This window comes from Salvia hispanica, chromosome 6 (genome assembly GCF_029641045.1).
Source record: "Salvia hispanica isolate PSC_SH4W2 chromosome 6, Shi_PSC_v1, whole genome shotgun sequence".
Taxonomy (NCBI): Eukaryota; Viridiplantae; Streptophyta; class Magnoliopsida; order Lamiales; family Lamiaceae; genus Salvia; species Salvia hispanica.
Genome location: NC_142697.1, coordinates 47,648,856 through 47,669,334, shown reverse-complemented (window position 1 = coordinate 47,669,334; position 20,479 = coordinate 47,648,856). Strand labels below are relative to the sequence as shown.

Genomic DNA, 20,479 nt, shown 5'->3' with positions numbered 1-20,479 from the left:
TCTTTTGCTGTCCTCAAATTTTGTCTTTATATCTTTTACTTTTCTCTTTGAATCCAGCTCAAAGATTTCTAGCATTTCTTGTAGTACACTATATGATCGAAATTGTACATTAAGACGTCTTTAATTTGGAAAGTCGTGAGAGTTGGATAAGCCATAATTGCTCATATTTTATACTAGTACGTAGACCGTAGTGATAAATTGTGTTAGGACAACAAAGAAATAGGTGCTTAATTAGTCACCCGCCCGGATAGCTCAGTTGGTCTTCAAGAGACAATTAATGCGTCCTGATTTTGAAAAGAGTTAAATATTTATTTGAATTGATGTTCAATCACTACCAAGAAACACACAATAACGGGTTAATTAATATAACTACAGAAGATGTCCTTAATCTTTAAACATGTGAAGAAGTGAAAATTTAATCAAGTGTATTTTTAAAAAGCAAGCTACAATCTTCATTAAATTAAAAATAGTACACTCAAACAAATACAGTATGTAAATATTGAGCCTTTTTTTTTTCAATCCACAGCCTCAATGTTGCCATCTTTGATCATATCTTTACCGCAGCCGTCGAAACAAATGAAGAAGTTGCAGAATGCACAGTAAAAACCTGTCTTTTCATGCATATCCTTACCACAAATGTCGCAGCGGCGTTTTGTAGTGAGAATTTGATAGGTGAGAGGGTGTGGATGGGTTTCTGCATTCACATTATATTCCTGCCCAAACTTGATGTTTCTATACTCGCCGGATGTAGTTTTAAAGCAACTCGGATGGAAGGATATATCACAACTGCGGCAGTGATACATCCAATGCTTGGGATTTATTTCTTCCTCGCATTCATTGCAGTAGAATTCACCGGGATGGTTTAGAGTGGCGTCGTGCGTGAGAAACAGCGGGTGGTGCATGTCCCATCTAAGGCTGGTGGTTGTTGCTGGCAAAATTGCGCATCCAAAGTGCACGACGAAATCACAGCTGCCGCATGCATACCTTTGTTCACCAGGAAACCATAAGATATCATTACAGGCATCACATGTATCGCCATTTCGCCTCCAAGTATCTTCTGTGGAGAGCAGGTTGAGGCGGTGTGGAGGGTGAGCTGCGTGATATATGGTGTCCGGCATTGAAGCGCACTTTATATCTACTTTGAAGTCTTTACATTTTGTGCAACTATAAAACAGACCATTCGTCTCTTTACAGCAGACGCTGCATTGTTGCCTATTCCATGGTTTACGATTGTCACCGGATTGAAGGACAAGGCTGTGATTATTCTCATTCTCATGTTTGTGGAGGAGAGGAAGAGAGGAGAGCTGACATGGCATGTGGAAGCACGCCAAGTGGAGATAGTATTTGCACGATCTCATGCTACATCTCATGTAGTAGTAATCTTTACTACTACTACTACTAGTACTTAAACAAGACGAAGAAGAAGATGAAAATGATGTTTGTTTAAGAAATATTGGAGTAATGCACCCATTGCATATTAACTCCGATTTTCTACAAGAGTTGTCTTCCTCGTCATCATCATCATCACTATTTTCTTCTTCTTGTTCTTGAAATGATGATGAGGAGGAGGAGACTAATGTGAGTTTGTGATGGTGGAACTCATAATCAACATCATCTTGATGAGGAATGAGTGTATGTGCATCAACTCCTTGTCTCCTTAGAAAAGCTCCAATTAGGTCCTCTCCCACAGCCACATCATTTATTGGAAACTCCATAATCCCTTTATCTCTACATTCAATGCAACAAAACACACATTTCAACATATATAAACCAACATTTTTTTTGAGGTAACATAATTAGATTTACATGAGTATCGATTATACCTAGTGATGGCAAGTGTTTTGTTGAAGGTGCAGGCGAGATGGACAACATAGGTGACCAGCTCACATTAATTGGAATAGAACGAATCCTACAAAACCTCCATGATATGAGAAAAGAATGTATATCACAATCATCACAATTTAATTCCAATCCAAGAATCTCCTATTTTTTTATCTATGCGTATGTGCCTTTTGTCTTTTGTCTTTCTCTTTGTCTCATTGTTTGTCTTTTGCTGTCCTCACATTTTGTATTTATATCTTTTACTTTTTCTCTTTGAATCCATCTCAAAGATTTCTAGCATTTCTTGTGGTACACTATATGATCGATGTACATTAAGACGTCTTTAATTTGGAAAGTCGTGAGAGTTGGATAAGCCATAGTTGCTCATATTTTATACTAGCACGTAGTGATAAATTGTGTTAGGACAACATAGAAATAGGTGCTTAATTAGTCACCCGCCTGGATAGCTCGGTTGGTCTTCTAGAGACAATAAATCGTATGATATCTGATGAACACTAATGTGTCCTGATTTTGGAAAGAGTTAAATATTTAATTATTTGAATTGATGTTCAATCACTACCAAGAAACACACAATAACGGGTTAATATAACTACAGAAGATGTCCTTAAATCTTTAAGCATGTGAAGAAGTGAAAATTTGAGCAACTATATTTTTATAAAGCAAGCTACAATCTTCACTAAATTAAAAATAGTACACCCAAACAAATACGGTATGAAATACAAACATTGAGCTTTTTTTTTTCAATCCACGGCCTCAATGTTGCCATATCCGCAGCTGAAGGAACAAATGAAGAAGTTGCAGAATGCACAGGTAAATCCCGGTGATTCATGTCTATTCCCAACCACAAACGTCGCAGTGGCGTTTTGTAGTGAGAAGTTGAAAGGTGAGAGGGTGGCAGTGAGCTCCGGCGATCACATATTTTTGACCAAACTTGATGTTTCCATAGTAGCCGGATGTAGTTCCAAAACAATTTGGATGGAAGGATATATCGCAGGGGCGGCAGTGATACATCCAACTCTTGGGATTCATTTCTTCCTCACATTGATTGCAGTAGAAATCACCGGGACGGTTTAGAGTGGCGTCATGAGTCAAAAGCAGCGGGTGGTGCTTGTCCCATTTAAGGCTGGTGGTTGATGCCGGCAGCACCGCGCATTCAAAGTGCACGATGAAATCACAGCCGCTGCATGCATAGCTATTTTTACCACCATACGGTTTGCTATTTTTACCACCATACATGATGAGATCATTACAACCATCACATGTATCGTAAGATCGTCTCGTAGTATCTTGTGGGGAGAGAAGGTTGAGGGGGTGTGGAGGGTGAGCTCCGTGATATATGGTGTTTGGCATTGATGCGCACTTTATATCTACTATGAAGCCAACATAGCATTTTGCACAATTATAATACAAACCATTAGTAGGTTTGCAGCAGACGCAGCATCGTTGCCAATCCCAAAATGGTTTAAGTTTGTCGCCTGATCGAAGGACAAGGCTGCTGTGATCATTCTCATGTTCGTGGAGGAGAGGAAGAGAGATCTGAGTTGGCAATTGGAAGCACGCCAAGTGAAGATAGTATTTGCATGACTTCATGCTACATCTCATGTAGTAGCAATCTTTACTAGTTGATGAAGACGAAGACGAAGACGAAGATGATGTTTGTTTCACCAGTATTGGAGTAATGCACCCATTGCATATTAACTCCGATTTTCTACAAGAGTAGTCTTCCTCATTATCATCATCATCATCACCATTTTCTTCTTCTTCTTCTTCTTGAAATGATGATGACGATGATGATGATGAGACTAATGTGAGTTTGTGATGGTGGAACTCATAATCAACATCATGATGATGATCAAGGATGAGTGAATTTGTATCAACTCCTTGTCTCCTTAGAAAAGCTCCAATTAGGTCCTCACCCACAGCCATATCATTTATTGGAAACTCCATAATCCCTTTCTCTCTACATTCAATAAAAACACACATCTCAACATTACAATAAGAACAATATTTTTGTTTTTTTTTTGCATGTAATTAGATATACATAATGAAGAAAGATATACAATACCTAGTGGTGGGGATATATTTGGTGAAGGCGCAGCTGAGATGGACAACATAGCTGCAAAGCTCACAATGATACACCCAATGTTTGGTTACTAATCTTTTTCTGCACACTTCACAATGGTATTCATGTCTGAGATATTGAGGAGGGACATGGAAAGAGAGAGAGAGGGAGTGATTGTGTTCTTCCCTTTGGATATTCTGAGGCAAGGAAGCACATCTCTCGTGGATCCAATACTCACATGAAGGTGTGGTGCATGCGTAGGAACTCCCCTTGGGTCCAGTGGTGCCGCAAGCATCGCACTCGAATGAACAACTTCTCCTCAGAAACAAGAGTTGATGCTTGGGGTGACTCGGATGATGGATGATGCTGCTGCTCCTCTGCTTCTCCTCATCTTCTTCAGTTGCATACTTCCTGTCGCTGCCCTGCGCGCATCTGACATGCGCCACGAACGTGCATTCTGCGCCCGTGCATCTGTATAAGATGCTTTTAAAGCTTTTTCCAACTTCCAACGTGCAGATAGAGCAGCGCGTATGCCAATACCAAGGGAAAGAGAATTGTTGAGTGAGTGTGTGTGGAGGGTGCATTGCGTGTCTGATCTTCCTCGGCGCCTCTGCACAGTCTTCATGTAGTTGGAAAAAAGACGTACATTCCAGGCAGCTATAACCTCTCTCTCCTCTTCTAAAACTCCCAGTACAACCATTACAACCATATGTAATACTAACCCTCACCAGAGGAAGTGGATGCTCGTGGCTCCAATGATTAAGCATCTTTCTCTCACTCATTCTTATGTGTGTGTGTGTCTATTTTCTTTTTTACTTCTTGTGTTTGTATATCAAAACTTATATAGACTGTTTATTGGAGTACTATCTTTATTACGCATAACTTCAAATATCAGCAAAGTACCTACTCACTACATATCAAAGTAACAACTCTTCTTTTTTCCTTTTTCTTTTTTTCTCTTTCCCTTTTTCTTTCTCTTTCTCTTTTGTCTTTTGCTTTTCCAATATTATTACTTTATTTTTCTAATGTCTAATTTAACTTCTCACGATGTACTCCCTCCATTTCATAATAGATGTCACACTTTCCTTTTTAGTTTGTCCCATAAAAGATGTCACATTTTCATTTTTAGAAAAAGCTCACTCTCACATTAATTATAAAAATTATAAAAACTATTTATTATTATTTTTTCAAAATAAGTAAAAAAATCACAAAACTCAAATAACATGAGACGGAGGAAGTAGCAAGTTTCTGTTAATCAAGATGTAAGAAGAAGTACTCCAATTTTTAGTGAATTAAAATGACAAGAGAATAAAGTAATAGCATAATAAAATATATAACTGAAGATAGATTAAAATACGTGAAATAATAGAATAAAAATTAAAGAAAGAGTAAGTAAAATAAACAGAAAAATAAAAGAGACAATTAAAAATAAAATACGACTCGATTTGAAAATATCATCTTAATAATTTATTTGTGACTAAAAAAAGTTTATTTTCAACGACCGAAGCTGTATGATCACATGATATATGTTTCATTGCTGTCGGCAATAATTTGCAAAGGTAAAAAAAAATACGCAACGTTTGAGGAGATATATTAATTGAAGTGTTATACTCTCTCCGTCCACGATTAAGAGTCTCATTTCCAAATGATACGATTTTAAGAAATGTTAAAAAAAATGGGTGAAAAAAAATTAGTGGAATAGGAGTCCCACTTGTATATATTAGCTTTAAATGATATGTGAGTGGAATGAGTTAGTAGAAGGTGGGGTCTCTTTCCCATTTATGATAATTATGAACCGGAACTCTTATTCATGGACGAATCAAAATGAAAAAACGGGACTCTTATTCGTGGACGGAGAGAGTAATAAGTAGTATTTCATCTATCATCACACGAACCAAAGAGTGAATAGTTTATGGATTTTGTTTTTTTGGTAAAACTTAATCATTCAAATCATATCTACTACTCCCTTCATCCCGCTTAAGATGACACATTTCCTTTTTTTGGAAACTTTCTCTCCCCAATTAATACACCCAACTAATTTTTTGGCCGGCACAGGGTTTTATGAGTTATTGGTTAAAGTGTTTAATTGGAGAGAGAAAGGTGGATGTAAGTATTAAAATATCTTTCTTTCTCTTTCTATTTTAATACTTACATCCACCTTTCTCTCTCCAATTAAACACTTTAACCAATAACTCATAAAACCCTGTGCCGGCCAAGCAAGTGTCATCTTAGCTGGGACGGAGGAAGTAGTACTCCATAAAACATGGCATATTCATACGACAATTCCAAATCATATGGAGTACTATCTCTGTCCTATCCTATGCTATGCACATTTTTCTTGTTCAACCCGTCCTAAACTTGTTGCACTATATTTATTTTAAGTAAAAAATAAAATACTATAATTACTCCCTCCGTCTCCGATTAAGAGCCACATTTTTCCATTTCGGTCCGTCCTAAATTAAGAGTCATAATTCATTTTTACCATAAATAGTAAGTAGGTCTCACATTCCACTAGCTCAATTCACTCACATTTTCTTATAAAACCAATATAAAAAATGGGTCTCACATTCCACTAACTTTTTTAACCAACTTTTCTTCACATTTCTTAAAACTCGTATCCGGTCAAAGTGTGACTCTTAATCGGGGACAGAGGGAGTAAGATATTAAAGTTAAATAAGTGTTTATTTATTATATATTCAATATACCAATTTAATATTACACTAATTACTCAATCCTTAATTTATGATCCAAAAAAAATGCGACTACGATGAAACAAATAGAGTATTTCAAGAGAAAACATTTTGGATCATATTCCAAATTAAATCATCTCTTATCATTCAAGAGAGACATTGCCAAGTCCATTTTGTTGAAGCATTATAAATTCGAAGTCATATAATTGGGATTTAGGCCCAAAGAATAAAAATTGGTCACCAAATTAACAGTCCATAAATCCAAAGTCATGTAAACTTTTACAATGTAACCCTAACAATCCTAAGGCCCATCAGTTTTCTAGGCCCAAATAAGTCGACCCAAATTAATATTTTTCGGCCCATTAAAATTTCCAGCCCACAGCATCGATTCTCTGTCCTTTTTTCGTTGAACAGATCATGGACATCGAATATATGATTTGAAATAAATGGAGAATTCATGTCATCGTTCTGTCAAACATGTAAATGTGCATGCTGATCAATTCGAATATAAACAATTTGTCCTACATGATTTTGATAAAAACCTATTTATTTATGATGGTGCATACATGAATTTGTCACATTGCATAAGGAGTAATAAGTTTATAAAGTACATGCACAGCATTAGTGGAAAGTGGGAGCTCTCTAACATTGTCCAATTTTGATATAAACCTAGTGTTGAATTAATGTGGCCTATTATTCTTTGGGCTTGGTTTATTTGTGTCTGGGCTGTTATCCTTATTAGACTTAGCCCAAAAGCCCAATCACTTAATAAGGGCCGCTGGATTTCTGCCACGTTTCTCCTCCACCCAGATTGAGTCTGCTGGCCGTTGGATTAAGGGTTTGTTGTGTGTGTTTGTTATGTGAGGACTGAGCCGTGCGAATCCTCTGCATTCTCATTCTCTACACTCTCTCTCTACACTCTGAAACTCCTCTCTGACTTCTCTCTTCGATCTCCGATTGCTTCTCCGGTTGATTCCTTGAGGATCTTCACCATTCTTGTGTGAATATTCAAGTGTTGTGGTGTAGGAAGGCAACTGCTTCGGTTGCTTGTTGTGTGAGAACTAGGGTTTCTGTTCTGAGGCGATTCCAGTGATCTAATCCGGTGGAAATGAGCGGTGTGGTGAAGGTATCGACGATGTGAGGGTAGACTCCAGTTGATTCATCGTTGCTCCCTTGGATTCGGTTCTAGGCTATGTGGCGGGCTCTGAGCCATATTATGTGATCTATTTCGTTTCCCTTTACTGTCTCTTGTTAGTTGTTGTTTAGATCCGCAAGGATCTTGTGTTGTTATACTAACAATCTTCTTGAGTGTGTAGGTGTGTCAAGAAATCAAGATTACTCAAGAACCCTAGCTAGGACTTGTTACTGTCATTGTAATAGTTGTGAGGGCTTCTATTCTGTTAAACATATCAGTCACGTGGTTGGAGTTTGACTGAACTCTCTTAATGAAGAACAAAGAGGTCTTCGTAATTAGTGAATCCGACCCTAATCTGATCCCTACACCTAGTTATTTTATGGTGGTGCATCCAATTAGGACTCGATCGCATCTCCAGTGGCATGAGCTACATCCACAATGCTATTTGAAACAGGTACTATCAAATAAACATTAAAGCTACTTGCTATTATACTTGTGAATAACATTCACGTACTATTTGAAATAGGAGTATCAAATATTACTCCCTCCGTCCATTAAATTTTGTTACATTTTGACCAGGTATAGGTTTTAAGAAATACTCCCTCCATCCCAGATAATTCGATCCAGTATTCCATTTCGGGCCGTCCCACATAATTTGTCCCATTTCACTTTTACCATTTTTGGTAGTGGACCTCATATTCTACTAACTCATTCCTACTCACATTTTTATAATAAAACTAATACTTTAAAAGTAGGACCCACATTCCACCAACTTTTTCAACTCACTTTTCATTATATTTCTTAAAATCCGTGTCGGGTCAAAGTGTCCCGAATTATCTGGGACGGAGGGAGTATAATGAAAAGTGAGTTGAAAAAAATAGTTGTCAGTGGATCCTACTTTTATGAATTAGTTTTATAATAAAAATGTGAGTTGTGATGAGTTAGTGGAATATAAAATTTACTTTAAAAAATGGTAAAAAATAAAATGTGATAAATTTCGTTGGAAAAATTGAAAAAATGTGATAAAAATTTATGGGACGGAGGGAGTATCTTATAAGCGGTCGGCAATAGTTTTCAAAGGTGAAAAAAACAGCCACTCGACGTTTGTCACAATTATTGAGAGATACTTAAAACTTAAAAGCGAGTGCACTATTATTGAGAGATACTATTCTGAGGCCCATCAAGTATCTAGGCCCAAATAAAAATTGACCATATTTACAAAGAAAGAGAAGACTTCACTAATATTATGGAGGGAAGCATACAACCCTAAGCAGAGCGATCAAATCACTTCAATTCTTTCTCCTCGACGGAAGCACAGAAACTTTAAAATTGGAACTTGCCAGCCTCTGCAACGCCTCATCTTTCTCCTCGACGTAAGCACGGACACGAAGGTCTAGTTGGTCCCCGTATAAATCCTCTTGCTCCTTCAATATCTCTTTAGCTGACAACACCAATAATTCATAGCAACTATCCACTTCAATTGATCTGAGTGTTGGTATTTCTCCAATTTCTGAAGGAATCTCCTTCAATTTTTTCATATTAAAAAGACAAAGCTTCTGAAGAAATGGAAAATGGGAGCTCTCTGACACTGTCCAGTTTTCCAGATCTCGACAAGAGACCAAGCTTAGTGACCAGAGGCTGGGGAACTGGCCTTCAGTTGTTTCCCACTCGCCTTCTTTGAAGCGACCTCCACGTAATGTGAGCTTATGAAGAAGTGGTAAAGCCCCTATCATTGGCAGTATGTCTTCCCACTCAAAACCGATTGGGAAAGAGAGTATCAACTCCTTAAGGGAGACTGGGAAGCTCATCTTCTGAACATACCTTCCGTTATTGGTGGAGTATACGAACAACCACAAGTATTCAAGTTTAGTAAGACACTGAAGACAGCTGAGATAGTTCACTCCCTCAATTACTTCCATATCATAAATTATGGATAATATATTGATATTGGGAATTCTTTGAACAACATCCTCACTCAAATTGAGATTCTTCACTCCTCTGAGCACCTCTAGATGCTTCATGACAATAATATCATCGTCAGCGCTCGGGGGAGCTCGGAGATGCATCTCTCGAATAATGAACTCGACATGCCTAAGTTTAAGCATTTTCCAGATATCAATTCGTTCAATAGAAACACCATCACAAAAAATGATTAGTGTATGTAGATTCCAGAGCAATTTGATTGAAGTTTGCACATGCAGAGGAACGTTTCGAAAAGCAAGGTATCGTGAGTTCACAGGTTTTGGGGTATTTCTCTTTGTAGAAAGTCCATATGCATGTAGTGTCCTCAGAAATCTAGATTTTGGCAATTCAAGATCACTAATATTGTCACACCATAGTAAACAAGAACGAACATGTGACATGGATTCAAAGGCATTGAGGATTTTTTCCTTAGAAGTACTTCTTGGAATAACAATCCGGTGTTGGCTAATTACGCCTACAGGACTTTCTTCTCTCAAAACATAAAAAAAACCTTTGTTTTTGAGCTTCTTTCATTGATAAATCTCTTAGTAAATCATGAATTTTGCAGGATTTTACATTCCCAAGTAACCCCAACTCATGAACTAAAATGAGATTCCTATCAACTAGCTACTGCAAGTACTCTTTTGCAATTGTTGTCATGCTTTTATTCTCTAATGGTTTAAGAAACCCTTCAGACTCCCATAGCTCGACAATTTCTGAAGCACTAAGCAGACGGTCTTCCTCAAACACTCCCATGTAAAGAAAACAAGGCTTTAGATAGGTAGGCAAATGATTATAACTTAGTTTTAATATTCTCAAGCAATAATTATCATTCTCCGAATTCACTGTTGCGCTTAAGTTTTCCTTGCTCCCAATATTCTACTGTAGGTTCGGATTTAGCCATTAGACCCCCTATCACAGCAATTGCCAAAGGAAGTCCATTACACTTTTTCACAATTATCTTTACAATGCTCTCGAGTTGAGTAGGGAAACTTTGTTCGCCAAATACAGTTTTGGAGAACAAAGTCCAACTACCAGCCTCATCTAGAAATCCCATCTTGAAGACGTTATAGGAATCAGTCAAGTGGGAAGCCAAGTTCGACATCCTAGTTGTGACTAGTATTCGACTACTATTACAACAATCAGGAAAGGAAAATTTCAACTTATCCCACACATCTATACTCCACATATCATCCAATATAATGAGATATCTCCTACCCCATAAGCGTTTGTGTAATTGTACTACCAATTCTTTCTCATCCATACTGCTCGAGGACCCTCCTGCTCGAGAGAGAACTTCTCTAAGAGTTTCTACTATATTATAATCTTGGGAAATGGTAGTCCACACACAAATACCAAAGCGCTCTTTAATAAGCTTGTGTTCGAACGCACCTTTTGCGAGAGTAGTTTTGCCGATTCCACCCATCCCCACGATAGGGATGATTTGGCGATTGGTGTTTCCATCAGTAAGCCTATCCAAGAGTTGAAGAAGCACATCATCAAACCCTACCATGATAGAGCTCTTCTCAGTGGATGAGCTGGATCGTAAATCCGCCACGTTCCTCTGGTGCACTACCTTTTCCCTTGTTATTCCAGTCACCTCCTTTTTGATCATATCCACTTCTTCAATCACATTTTGCAGATCCTGATAGAAGTGGATGCAACTTATTTGTTCACCATCACCATCACCATCACCATTACCGCCATCATCATCATCACCACTAGCACCACCATCATCATCATCATCATCATCGTCTCCACTATCACCGTCGTCAGTTGCTGCTGCAGAAATGTGAATAGTGTCAATTATATATGACTCGATCACATCTTCGGCCGCTTGAGTTGCATCTACAATGCGCATCTCCAACGGATCTGCTTCGTCGCTGTATGCATAAGGAGAGTTATAGCTTTCGAGAAATTCCTGCAAAAACACAAGTTTTTCAGTGAGCGATTCAACTTGTTGTTTATCGAGAAAAATCGGAGGGAATGGATGAGTTTCAATATCATCTATGACTCTCATAAGAGAAATCAGAGCTGCATAAGCCGCCATGAAAGCTCAGAAACTGAATATTTGAGCAGTGTGAATGAAAATGAGATAAAATGCAAACATGAAAGAAGAAGACCAAAGTGATATTGTTGAAAATATTGCAATTGTGTGGCTATGGACGTTTCAATTCAAGAATGACCCTACATTATAATTATCCATGAAATATACATAATCTTTGCAGCTGGCATCCATTCTCACAACGACTAAATCAAATGTATAATCCATGATTATTATTGAGGAAAAGTTGTGACACATCTCTGTCGGCTATTATGTGGAGAAGGAAATTATACTAAAATATCCAAACAAATTAATAGTATTGACACAACTCAAATACTTCTAAAAGTTCAAAATTCAAACATTTTTCCTGACTCCAGTTTCAAAATTTGTATTGCAATATATTTTAGAAATTTACTGGTTCTAATGCGAAATAATTCATTATCTATTTATGTACTGTAATAAAATTGAATAAAATAATGGACGAATTTATGGCCAAATCGATGAGAAAACCTATAATTTAGTTTTTTTTAGATAATTTATTTACATAGATCGCTCCATAACCTCATTGGGCTCAGCTCAAAAATAGACATATTTCCAAATCTATTGTTCAAAATGTGGGCTTCTACAAACATCACTTTTTTACAAAGCCCAGAAGTGAGCCTGACTATGTGGCCCAGATTTAATATAAATCTTTAAGTTTTAGAAACAATAATATCTTTATTTTTTTCTATTCATATTTTACTCTCTCTATTAACTCATAAAATAATATTACCCTAAATCTCTCAAGTATAAACTTCTAACCATTATTCCAATACTCAGGGTCTCTTCCAAGTACCCATCCCTCCACTACCACTCTTGTTCCTGTTGGGATTTCGTATCCATTTATTTCACATCTCTGGGCACTCATTCTTGGAACTAGGAGAGGCAACGGAGGGTGCAATCTTAGAGTCTCATTGATAATATTTAAGATATTTAGAGTCTCTTTGATGATTAATTTAAATTGACTATCTCTTCTGAAAAACTAGTCTTTTAAACTGAGTTCTCATGTTTAATGTGTATCACTCTCTTAGAACTCCCTCCGTGTGTAAACATTCAAACAATTTATAAAACACAGCATATTCATACGATAATTCCAAATCATATACTCCCTCCGTCCCAATAAATATGAAACATTTAGTTTCCGGCACGGGATTTTATGCAATGTTGTTTTGTGAGTTAATGAATAGAGAGTAAAGTAAGAGAGAGGGAAAAGTAGCGAGAGCAATGTTTCCATTTTAGAAAACATTTAATTTTTAATGGGACAACCCAAAAATGAAAACGTTGCATTTCTAATGGGACAGAGGAAGTAGTATTATTCAATAAGCATTGAACAATTACTACGAGACTAACATATCATATATATAATTCAAGAGCGACATTGCTATCAAAGAGTTCACAATAATAAATTCGAATTCATCAAATTGGGCTTTAGGCCCAAAGATAAAATTCGTCACTCAAATCAACGGTCCCCATCTCCAAATGCATTAAACAATCCAAAGCCCATCAATTTTCAGAGCCCAAGCAAGGCGGACAAAATTAATTTTTTTCGGCCCAATAAATTTTCCACCCAACATGAAAAAGCCATTAGGAGTAACACTTTGACCGGGCACGGGTTTTAAGAAATGTAAAAAAAAGTTGGTTGAAAAAGTTAGTGTAACGTGAGACCCACTTTTTTATATTGATTTTATAATAAAATGTGAGTGAAATGAGTTAGTGGAATGTGGGACCTATTTATCATTTATGATAAAAATGAAGGGATACTCTTAATTTAGGACAGACCAAAATGAAAATTAGTAATTCTTATTTGGGGACGGAGGGAGTAATAAGTAGTATTTCATCTATCATCACACGAACCAAAGAGTGAATAGTTTATGGATTTTGTTTTTTTGGTAAAACTTAAACATTAAAATCATATCTACTACTCCCTCCGTCCCAGCTAAGATGACGCATTGCTTACCCCGACACGGAATTTTAGGAGTTATTGGTTAAAGTATTTAATTGGAGAGAGAGAAGATGAGTGTAAGTATTAAAGTAAAGTGATAAAGAAAGAATATTTTAATAGGAGTGAGAAAAAGTGGTTGAGTGTATTAATTGGAGAGAGAAAGTTACCAAAAAAAGAAATGTGTCATCTTAATTAGGACAAACTAAAAAGAAAAATGTGTCAGCTTAAACGGGACGGAGAAGTACTCAATAAAACATGGCATATTCATACGAAAATTCCAAATCATATGGAGTACTAACTGTCCTATCCTATGCTATGCACATTTTTCTTGTTCAACCCGCCCTAAACTTGCTGCACTATATTTATTTTAAGTAAAATATAAAATGCTACTCCGTAGTTAATTACTTTCTCCGTCTCCGATTAAGAGTTACACTTTTTCCATTTCGGTCCGTCTTCAATTATGAGTCACATTTCATTTTTACCATAAATAGTAAGTAGGTCCCACATTCCACTAGCTCAATTCACTCACATTTTATTATAAAATCAATATAAAAAATGGGTCCCACATTCCACTAACTTTTTCAACCAACTTTTCTTCACATTTCTTAAAACTCGTACCGGGTCAAAATGTGACTCTTAAACGGGGACGGGAGTAAGATATTAGAGTTAAATAAGTGTTCTTTTATTATATTTAATATTACACTAATTACTTAATCCTTAATTTATGAGCCAAATAGAATATTTCAAGAGAAAACATTTTTCATATTCTAAATTAAATCATCTCTTATCATTCAAGAGAGACATTGCCATAAAAGAAGTCCATTTTGTTGAAGCATCATAAATTCGAAGTCATAAAATTGGGCTTTAGGCCCAAAGAATAAAAATTGGTCACCAAATCAACGGTCATGTAAAATTCAAGAATGTAGAGCCATTTAACAGTCCTAAGGACCATCAATTTTCTAGGCCCAAATAAGTCTCCCCAAATTAATATTTTTCGGCGCATTAAAATTTCCAGCCCGCAGCATCGATTCTCAGTCCTTTTTTCATTGAACAGATCATGGACATCGAATATATGATTTGAAATAAATGGAGAATTTATGTCATCGTTCTGTCAAACATGTAAATGTGCATGCTGATCAATTCGAATATAAACAATTTGTCCTACATGATTTTGATAAAAACCTACTCCCTCCGTCCCGCTTTAGGAGTCCCGGTTGATCAATTTTGGGCATCCCGCTTTAGGAGTCCCGGTTGAGATAAATTAATAAAAAATGCCTACAAATTGTTAAAAGTGGGTCCCAACATCCACTACGACTAATAAAAAAGTGAGTCCCAACATCCACTACAACATTTACTTATTGGACACTCAATTAAAAGTGGGTCCCAACATCCACTACAATATTTATTTATTACACTCTAAACACTTTTTTCTTAAAACATATACCCGACTCAACAAGGACTCCTAAAGTAGAACAGAGGGAGTATTTATTTATGATGGTGCATACATGAATTTATCACATTGCATAAGGAATAATAAGTTTATAAAGTACATACACAACATTAGTGGAAAGTGGGAGTTCTTTAACATTGTCCAATTTTGATATAAACCTATTTATTTTATGATGGTGCATCCAATTAGGACTCGATCGCATCTCCAGTGGCATGAGCTACATCCACAATGCTATTTGAAACAGGATTATCAAATAAACATTAAAGCTAATTGCTATTATACTTGTGAATAACATTCACGTACTATTTGAAATAGGAGTATCAAATATTACGCCCTCCGTCTCTTAAATTTTATCACATTTTGACCAGGTACGGATTTTAAGAAATATAATGAAAATTGAGTTGAAAAAATAGTTTGGAGTGAGTCCTACTTTTATGAATTAGTTTTATAATAAAAATGTGAATGATAATGAGTTAGTGGAATATAAAGTTCACTGCAAAAAATGGTAAAAAAAAATAAAATGTGATAAATTTTGTTGGAAAAAATGAAAAATGTGACAAAATTTATGGGACGAAGGGAGTATCTTATAAGCCGTTGGCAATAGTTTTCAAAGGTGAAAAAAAGAGCCACTCGACGTTTGTCACAATTATTGAGAGATACTTAAAACTTAAGAGTGCACTATTATTGAGAGATACTATTTTGAGGCCCATCAAGTATCTAGGCCCAAATAAAGCGGACCGAATTAATTTGGTTTCGGTATATTAAAATGAAGCAGCAGCCTTTTCCAGCCCAATCAACCAAAAAAAACATTGAATTCTCTGTTTGTTTTCACTTAACATATCATGGACATCGAATCGAATATATGGTGTGAAATAAATGCAGAATTTCATGTCATTTTATGAACCTAAATTTAGAAGTCGTTACCCTTTCACTAAAGCCATATGAATGAAAAAAAAAAATAGAATATGCATATTAAAAATATTCAACTAAAAGTCTTGGTTAACATTTTAACCTATTAAACAAAAGATTTAGAACTACAATACGCTCACTTAAGGTTCTTTTTTTGTACTGTAAAATTTTGACAACAACCAAACTCATGTGTAAATTACTCATTTCAAGCAATAAACCATTTTCTTTCTTTGTTTGAGTTGTAACTGATGCTAATTTTTTTTTGAATTGTGCCTAAAATTCAATTGATTTGAGTGTAGATCTTTCTCCAATTTCTAAAGGGATCCCCTTCAAATCATCTAAAAACCAAAGACAAAGCTCCTCAAGAGTTAACTCTCGAGTAGTAAAAGAACAACAGAAACTCAATATGTAAGTGTCAAGCAATTCCAAAATTTGCAAGATTATAAATGAAAATTGACCATTTACAAAGAAAGAGAAGACTTCACTTATATTATGAAGGGAAGCATACAAGGTAAAGAAGAGCGATCAAATCACTTCAACTCTTGACAGGCACAAAAACTTTAAAATTGGAACTTGCCAGCCTCTGCAACGCTTTATCTTTCTTCTCGACTACAGCACGAACATGAAGGTCTAGTTGGTCCCCGTGTAAATCCTCTTGCTCCTTCAATATCTCTTTAGCTGACAACACCAACAATTCATAGCAACGATCCACTTCAATTGATCTGAGTGTTGCTATTTCTCCAATTTCTGAAGGAATCTCCTTCAATTTTTTCATTTTACAAAGATGAAGCTCCTGAAGAAATGGAAAATGGGAGCTCTCTGACACGGCCCAGTTTTCTAGATCTTGACAAGAGGACAAGCTTAGTGACTTGAGGCTGGTGAATTGGCCTTCAACTGTTGCCCACTCGCCTTTTTTGAAGCGACCTCTAAGTAATTTGAGCTTGTGAAGAAGTGGTAAGGCACCTATCATTGGCAGTATGTCTTCCCACTCAAAACCGATTGGGAAATTGAGTATCAACTCCTTAAGGGAGTCTGGGAAGCTCATCTTCTGAACATACCTTCCGTTATTGGTGGAGCGGACGAACAGCCTCAAGGATTCAAGTTTAGTAAGACACTGAAGACAGCTGAGATAGTTCACTCCCTCAATTACTTCCATATCGTAAGTTATGGCTAAGTTCTTGATATTGGGAATTCTTTGAACAACATCCTCACTCAAATTGAGATTCTTCACTCCTATGAGTGCCTCTAGATGCTTCATGACAATAATATCATCATCAGTGCTCGGGGGAGCTCGGAGATGTGTCATCCAATTAATGAACTCGACATGCCCAAGTTTATGCATTTTCCAGATATCAATTCGTCCCATAGAATCACCCTCCCAAAAAATGATTAGTGTATGTAGATTCCAGAGAAATTTCGAAAAGCAAGGTATCGCGAGTTCACAGGTTTTGGGGTATTTCTCTTTGTATAAAGTCCACGTGCATGTAGTGTCCTCAGAAATCTAGATTTTGGCAATTCTAGAACACTAATATCGTCACACCATAGTAAACAAGAACGAACATGTGACATGGATTCAAAGGCATTGAGGATTTTTTCCTCAGAAGTACTTCGTGGAATAACAATTCGGTGTTGCCTAATTACGCCTTCAGGACTTTCTTCTCTCAAAACATAAAAAAACCTATGTTTTTGAGCTTCTTTCATTGATAAATCTCTTAGTAAATCATGAATTTTGCAGGATTTTACATTCCCAAGTAACCCCAACTCATGAACTAAAATGAGATTTCTATCAACTAGCTCCTGCAAGTACTCTTTTGCAGTTGTTGTCAAGCTTTTGTTGTCTAATGGTTTAAGAAACCCTTCAGAATCCCATAGCTTGACAATTACTGAAGAACTAAGCACACGGTCTTCCTCAAACACTCCCATGTATAAAAAACATGGCTTTAGATAGGCAGGCAAATAATTATAACTTAGTTTCAATATTCTCAAGCAATAATCATCATTCTCCGAATTCACTATTGAGCTTAAGTTTTCCTTTATGTGGTCCCAATATTCTACTGTAGGTTCGGATTTAGCCATTAGACCCCCTAACACAGCAATCGCCAAAGGAAGTCCCTTACACTTTTCCACAATTTTCTTTCCAATACTCTTGAGTTGAGTAGGGAAACCTTGTTCCCCAAATACAGTTTTGGAGAACAAATTCCAACTACCAGCCTCATCTAGAAATCCCATCTTGAAGACGTTATAGGAATCAGTCAAGTGGGCAGCCAAGTTCGACATCCTAGTTGTGACTAGTATTCGACTACTATTACAACAATCAGGAAAGGAAAATTTCAACTTATCCCACACATCTATACTCCACATATCATCCAATATAATGAGATATCTTCTACCCCATAAATACTGGTATAATTTTACTACCAATTCTTTCTTATCCATACTGCTCGAGGACCCTCCTGCTCAAGAGAGAACTTCTCTTAGAGTTTCTACTATATTATAATCTTGGGAAATGGTAGTCCACACACAAATACCAAAACGCTCTTTAATAAGCTTGTGTTCAAACGCACCTTTTGCCAGAGTAGTTTTGCCGATTCCACCCATCCCCACGATAGGGATGATTTGGCGATTGGTGTTTCCATCAGTAAGCCTATCCAAGAGTTTAAGAAACACATCATCAAACCCTACCATGTTAGAGCTCTTCTCAGTGGAACTGTTGGATCTTAAATTCGCCACGTTCCTCTGGTGCACTACCTTTTCCCTTGTTATTCCAGTCACCTCTTTTTTTATCATATCCACTTCTTCAATCACATTTTGCAGATCCTGATAAGCCGTGGATGCAACTGATTTGTTCACCATCACCACTAGCACCACCACCACCATCATCATCATCACTAGCACCATCGTCAGTTGCTGCCGCAGAAAGGTGAATAGTGTCGATGATATATGACTCGATCACATCTTCGGCCGCTTGAGCTGCATCTACAATGTGCATCTCCAACGAATCTGCTTCGTTGTCGCTGTATGCATAAGGAGAATTATAGCTTTCGAGAAATTCCTGCAAAAAAACAAGTTTTTCGGTGAGAGATTCAACTTGTTGTTTATCGAGAAAAATTGGAGGGGATGGATGAGTTTCAATATCATCTATGACTTTCATAAGAGAAATCAGAGCTGCATAAGCCGCCATGAAAGCTCAGAAACTGAATATTTGAGCAGTGTGAATGAAAATGAGATAAAATGAAACATGAAAGAAGAAGACCAAAGTGATATTGTTGAAAATATTGCAATTGTGTGGCTATGGACCTTTCAATTCAAGAATGACCCTACATTATAATTATCATGAAATATACATAATCTTTGCAGCTGGCATCCATTCTCACAATTTCCTTTTAGCAAAACAACAAATAAACATAAAGATAAGTTACTTTTGTGCTTGTGAATAACAACCACACACTGAAAATATTAAATCCACTTATAAGACCTTTTACAAATTGAATTTTAGCCTTTGGAAAAAGGGAAATGGAATTTTTGGTAAATCTGTTAGCCGAGAAATCCATTCGTAAATAATCATCAAGAATGAAATTTTTTGAAGGTAAATCAAGTTAATCAACTATAGTCTATCAACAATAAAATTCTTAGCCGATAAATCCATCTGAAATGGATTTCTAAGGTAAATCAAATGTATTCATGATTTTTATCTGAGGCAAAGTTGTTTATCCCTTTCAACGACTAAAAATGCAGGGCCGCGTGACATATCAACTGAGTTCTCATATTTAGTACGTATCACTGTCTTAGAACTCCCACTGTGTGTAAACATTCAAACAATTTATAAAACACAGCATATTCATACGATAATTCCAAATCATATAGTATTATTCAATAAGCATTGAACAATTACCATGAGACTTAACATATCATATAATTCAAGAGAGACGTAGCTATCAAAGAGTTCACAATAATAAATTCGAATTCATCAAATTGGGCTTTAGGCCCAAAGATAAAATTCGTCACTCAAATCAACGGTCCCCATCTCCAAAGTCATGCAATATTCTACAATGCATTAAACAATCCAAAGCCTATCAATTTTTTGAGCCCAAGCAAGGCGGACCAAATCAATTTTTTTCTGTCGAATCTCCAAATGGATCCAACAACAACATTCCAAACAAATCCCTTAATTAATTAGGCTTTCACAGGTAAATTGGAATAGAACGAATCATACAAAACCTCCAATATGAGAAAAGAATGTATATGACAATCATCACTTAATTCAATTTTCCAATCCAAGAATCTCCTTTTTTTTATTTATCTGTATGTGCCTTTGTCTTTGTCTTTCTCTTTATCTCATTGTTTGTCTTTTGCTGTCCTAACATTTTGTCTTTATATCTTTTACTTTTCTCTTTGAATCCAGCT

General features: G+C 36.4%; 1 protein-coding gene and 2 pseudogenes across 1 annotated transcript; all 3 read right to left on the bottom strand.

Moving 5' to 3' along the window:
• Positions 1 to 404: 404 nt before the first annotated feature.
• Positions 405 to 4,744, bottom strand: LOC125208080 (uncharacterized). The gene is made up of 4 exons (XM_089061680.1): positions 3,908 to 4,744; positions 2,676 to 3,802; positions 2,592 to 2,616; positions 405 to 1,728 (listed from the first exon to the last, which is right to left on the bottom strand). Exons 1-4 carry the CDS (start codon positions 4,684 to 4,686, stop codon positions 516 to 518), a joined length of 3,144 nt encoding a protein of 1,047 aa, XP_088917806.1. The 5' UTR covers positions 4,687 to 4,744; the 3' UTR covers positions 405 to 515.
• A 4,112-nt stretch (positions 4,745 to 8,856) lies between these two features.
• On the bottom strand, positions 8,857 to 11,900 carry LOC148924090 (putative late blight resistance protein homolog R1A-3; annotated as a pseudogene).
• Positions 11,901 to 16,535: 4,635 nt separating this feature from the next.
• Positions 16,536 to 19,334, bottom strand: LOC148924089 (putative late blight resistance protein homolog R1A-10; annotated as a pseudogene).
• Positions 19,335 to 20,479: the final 1,145 nt, after the last annotated feature.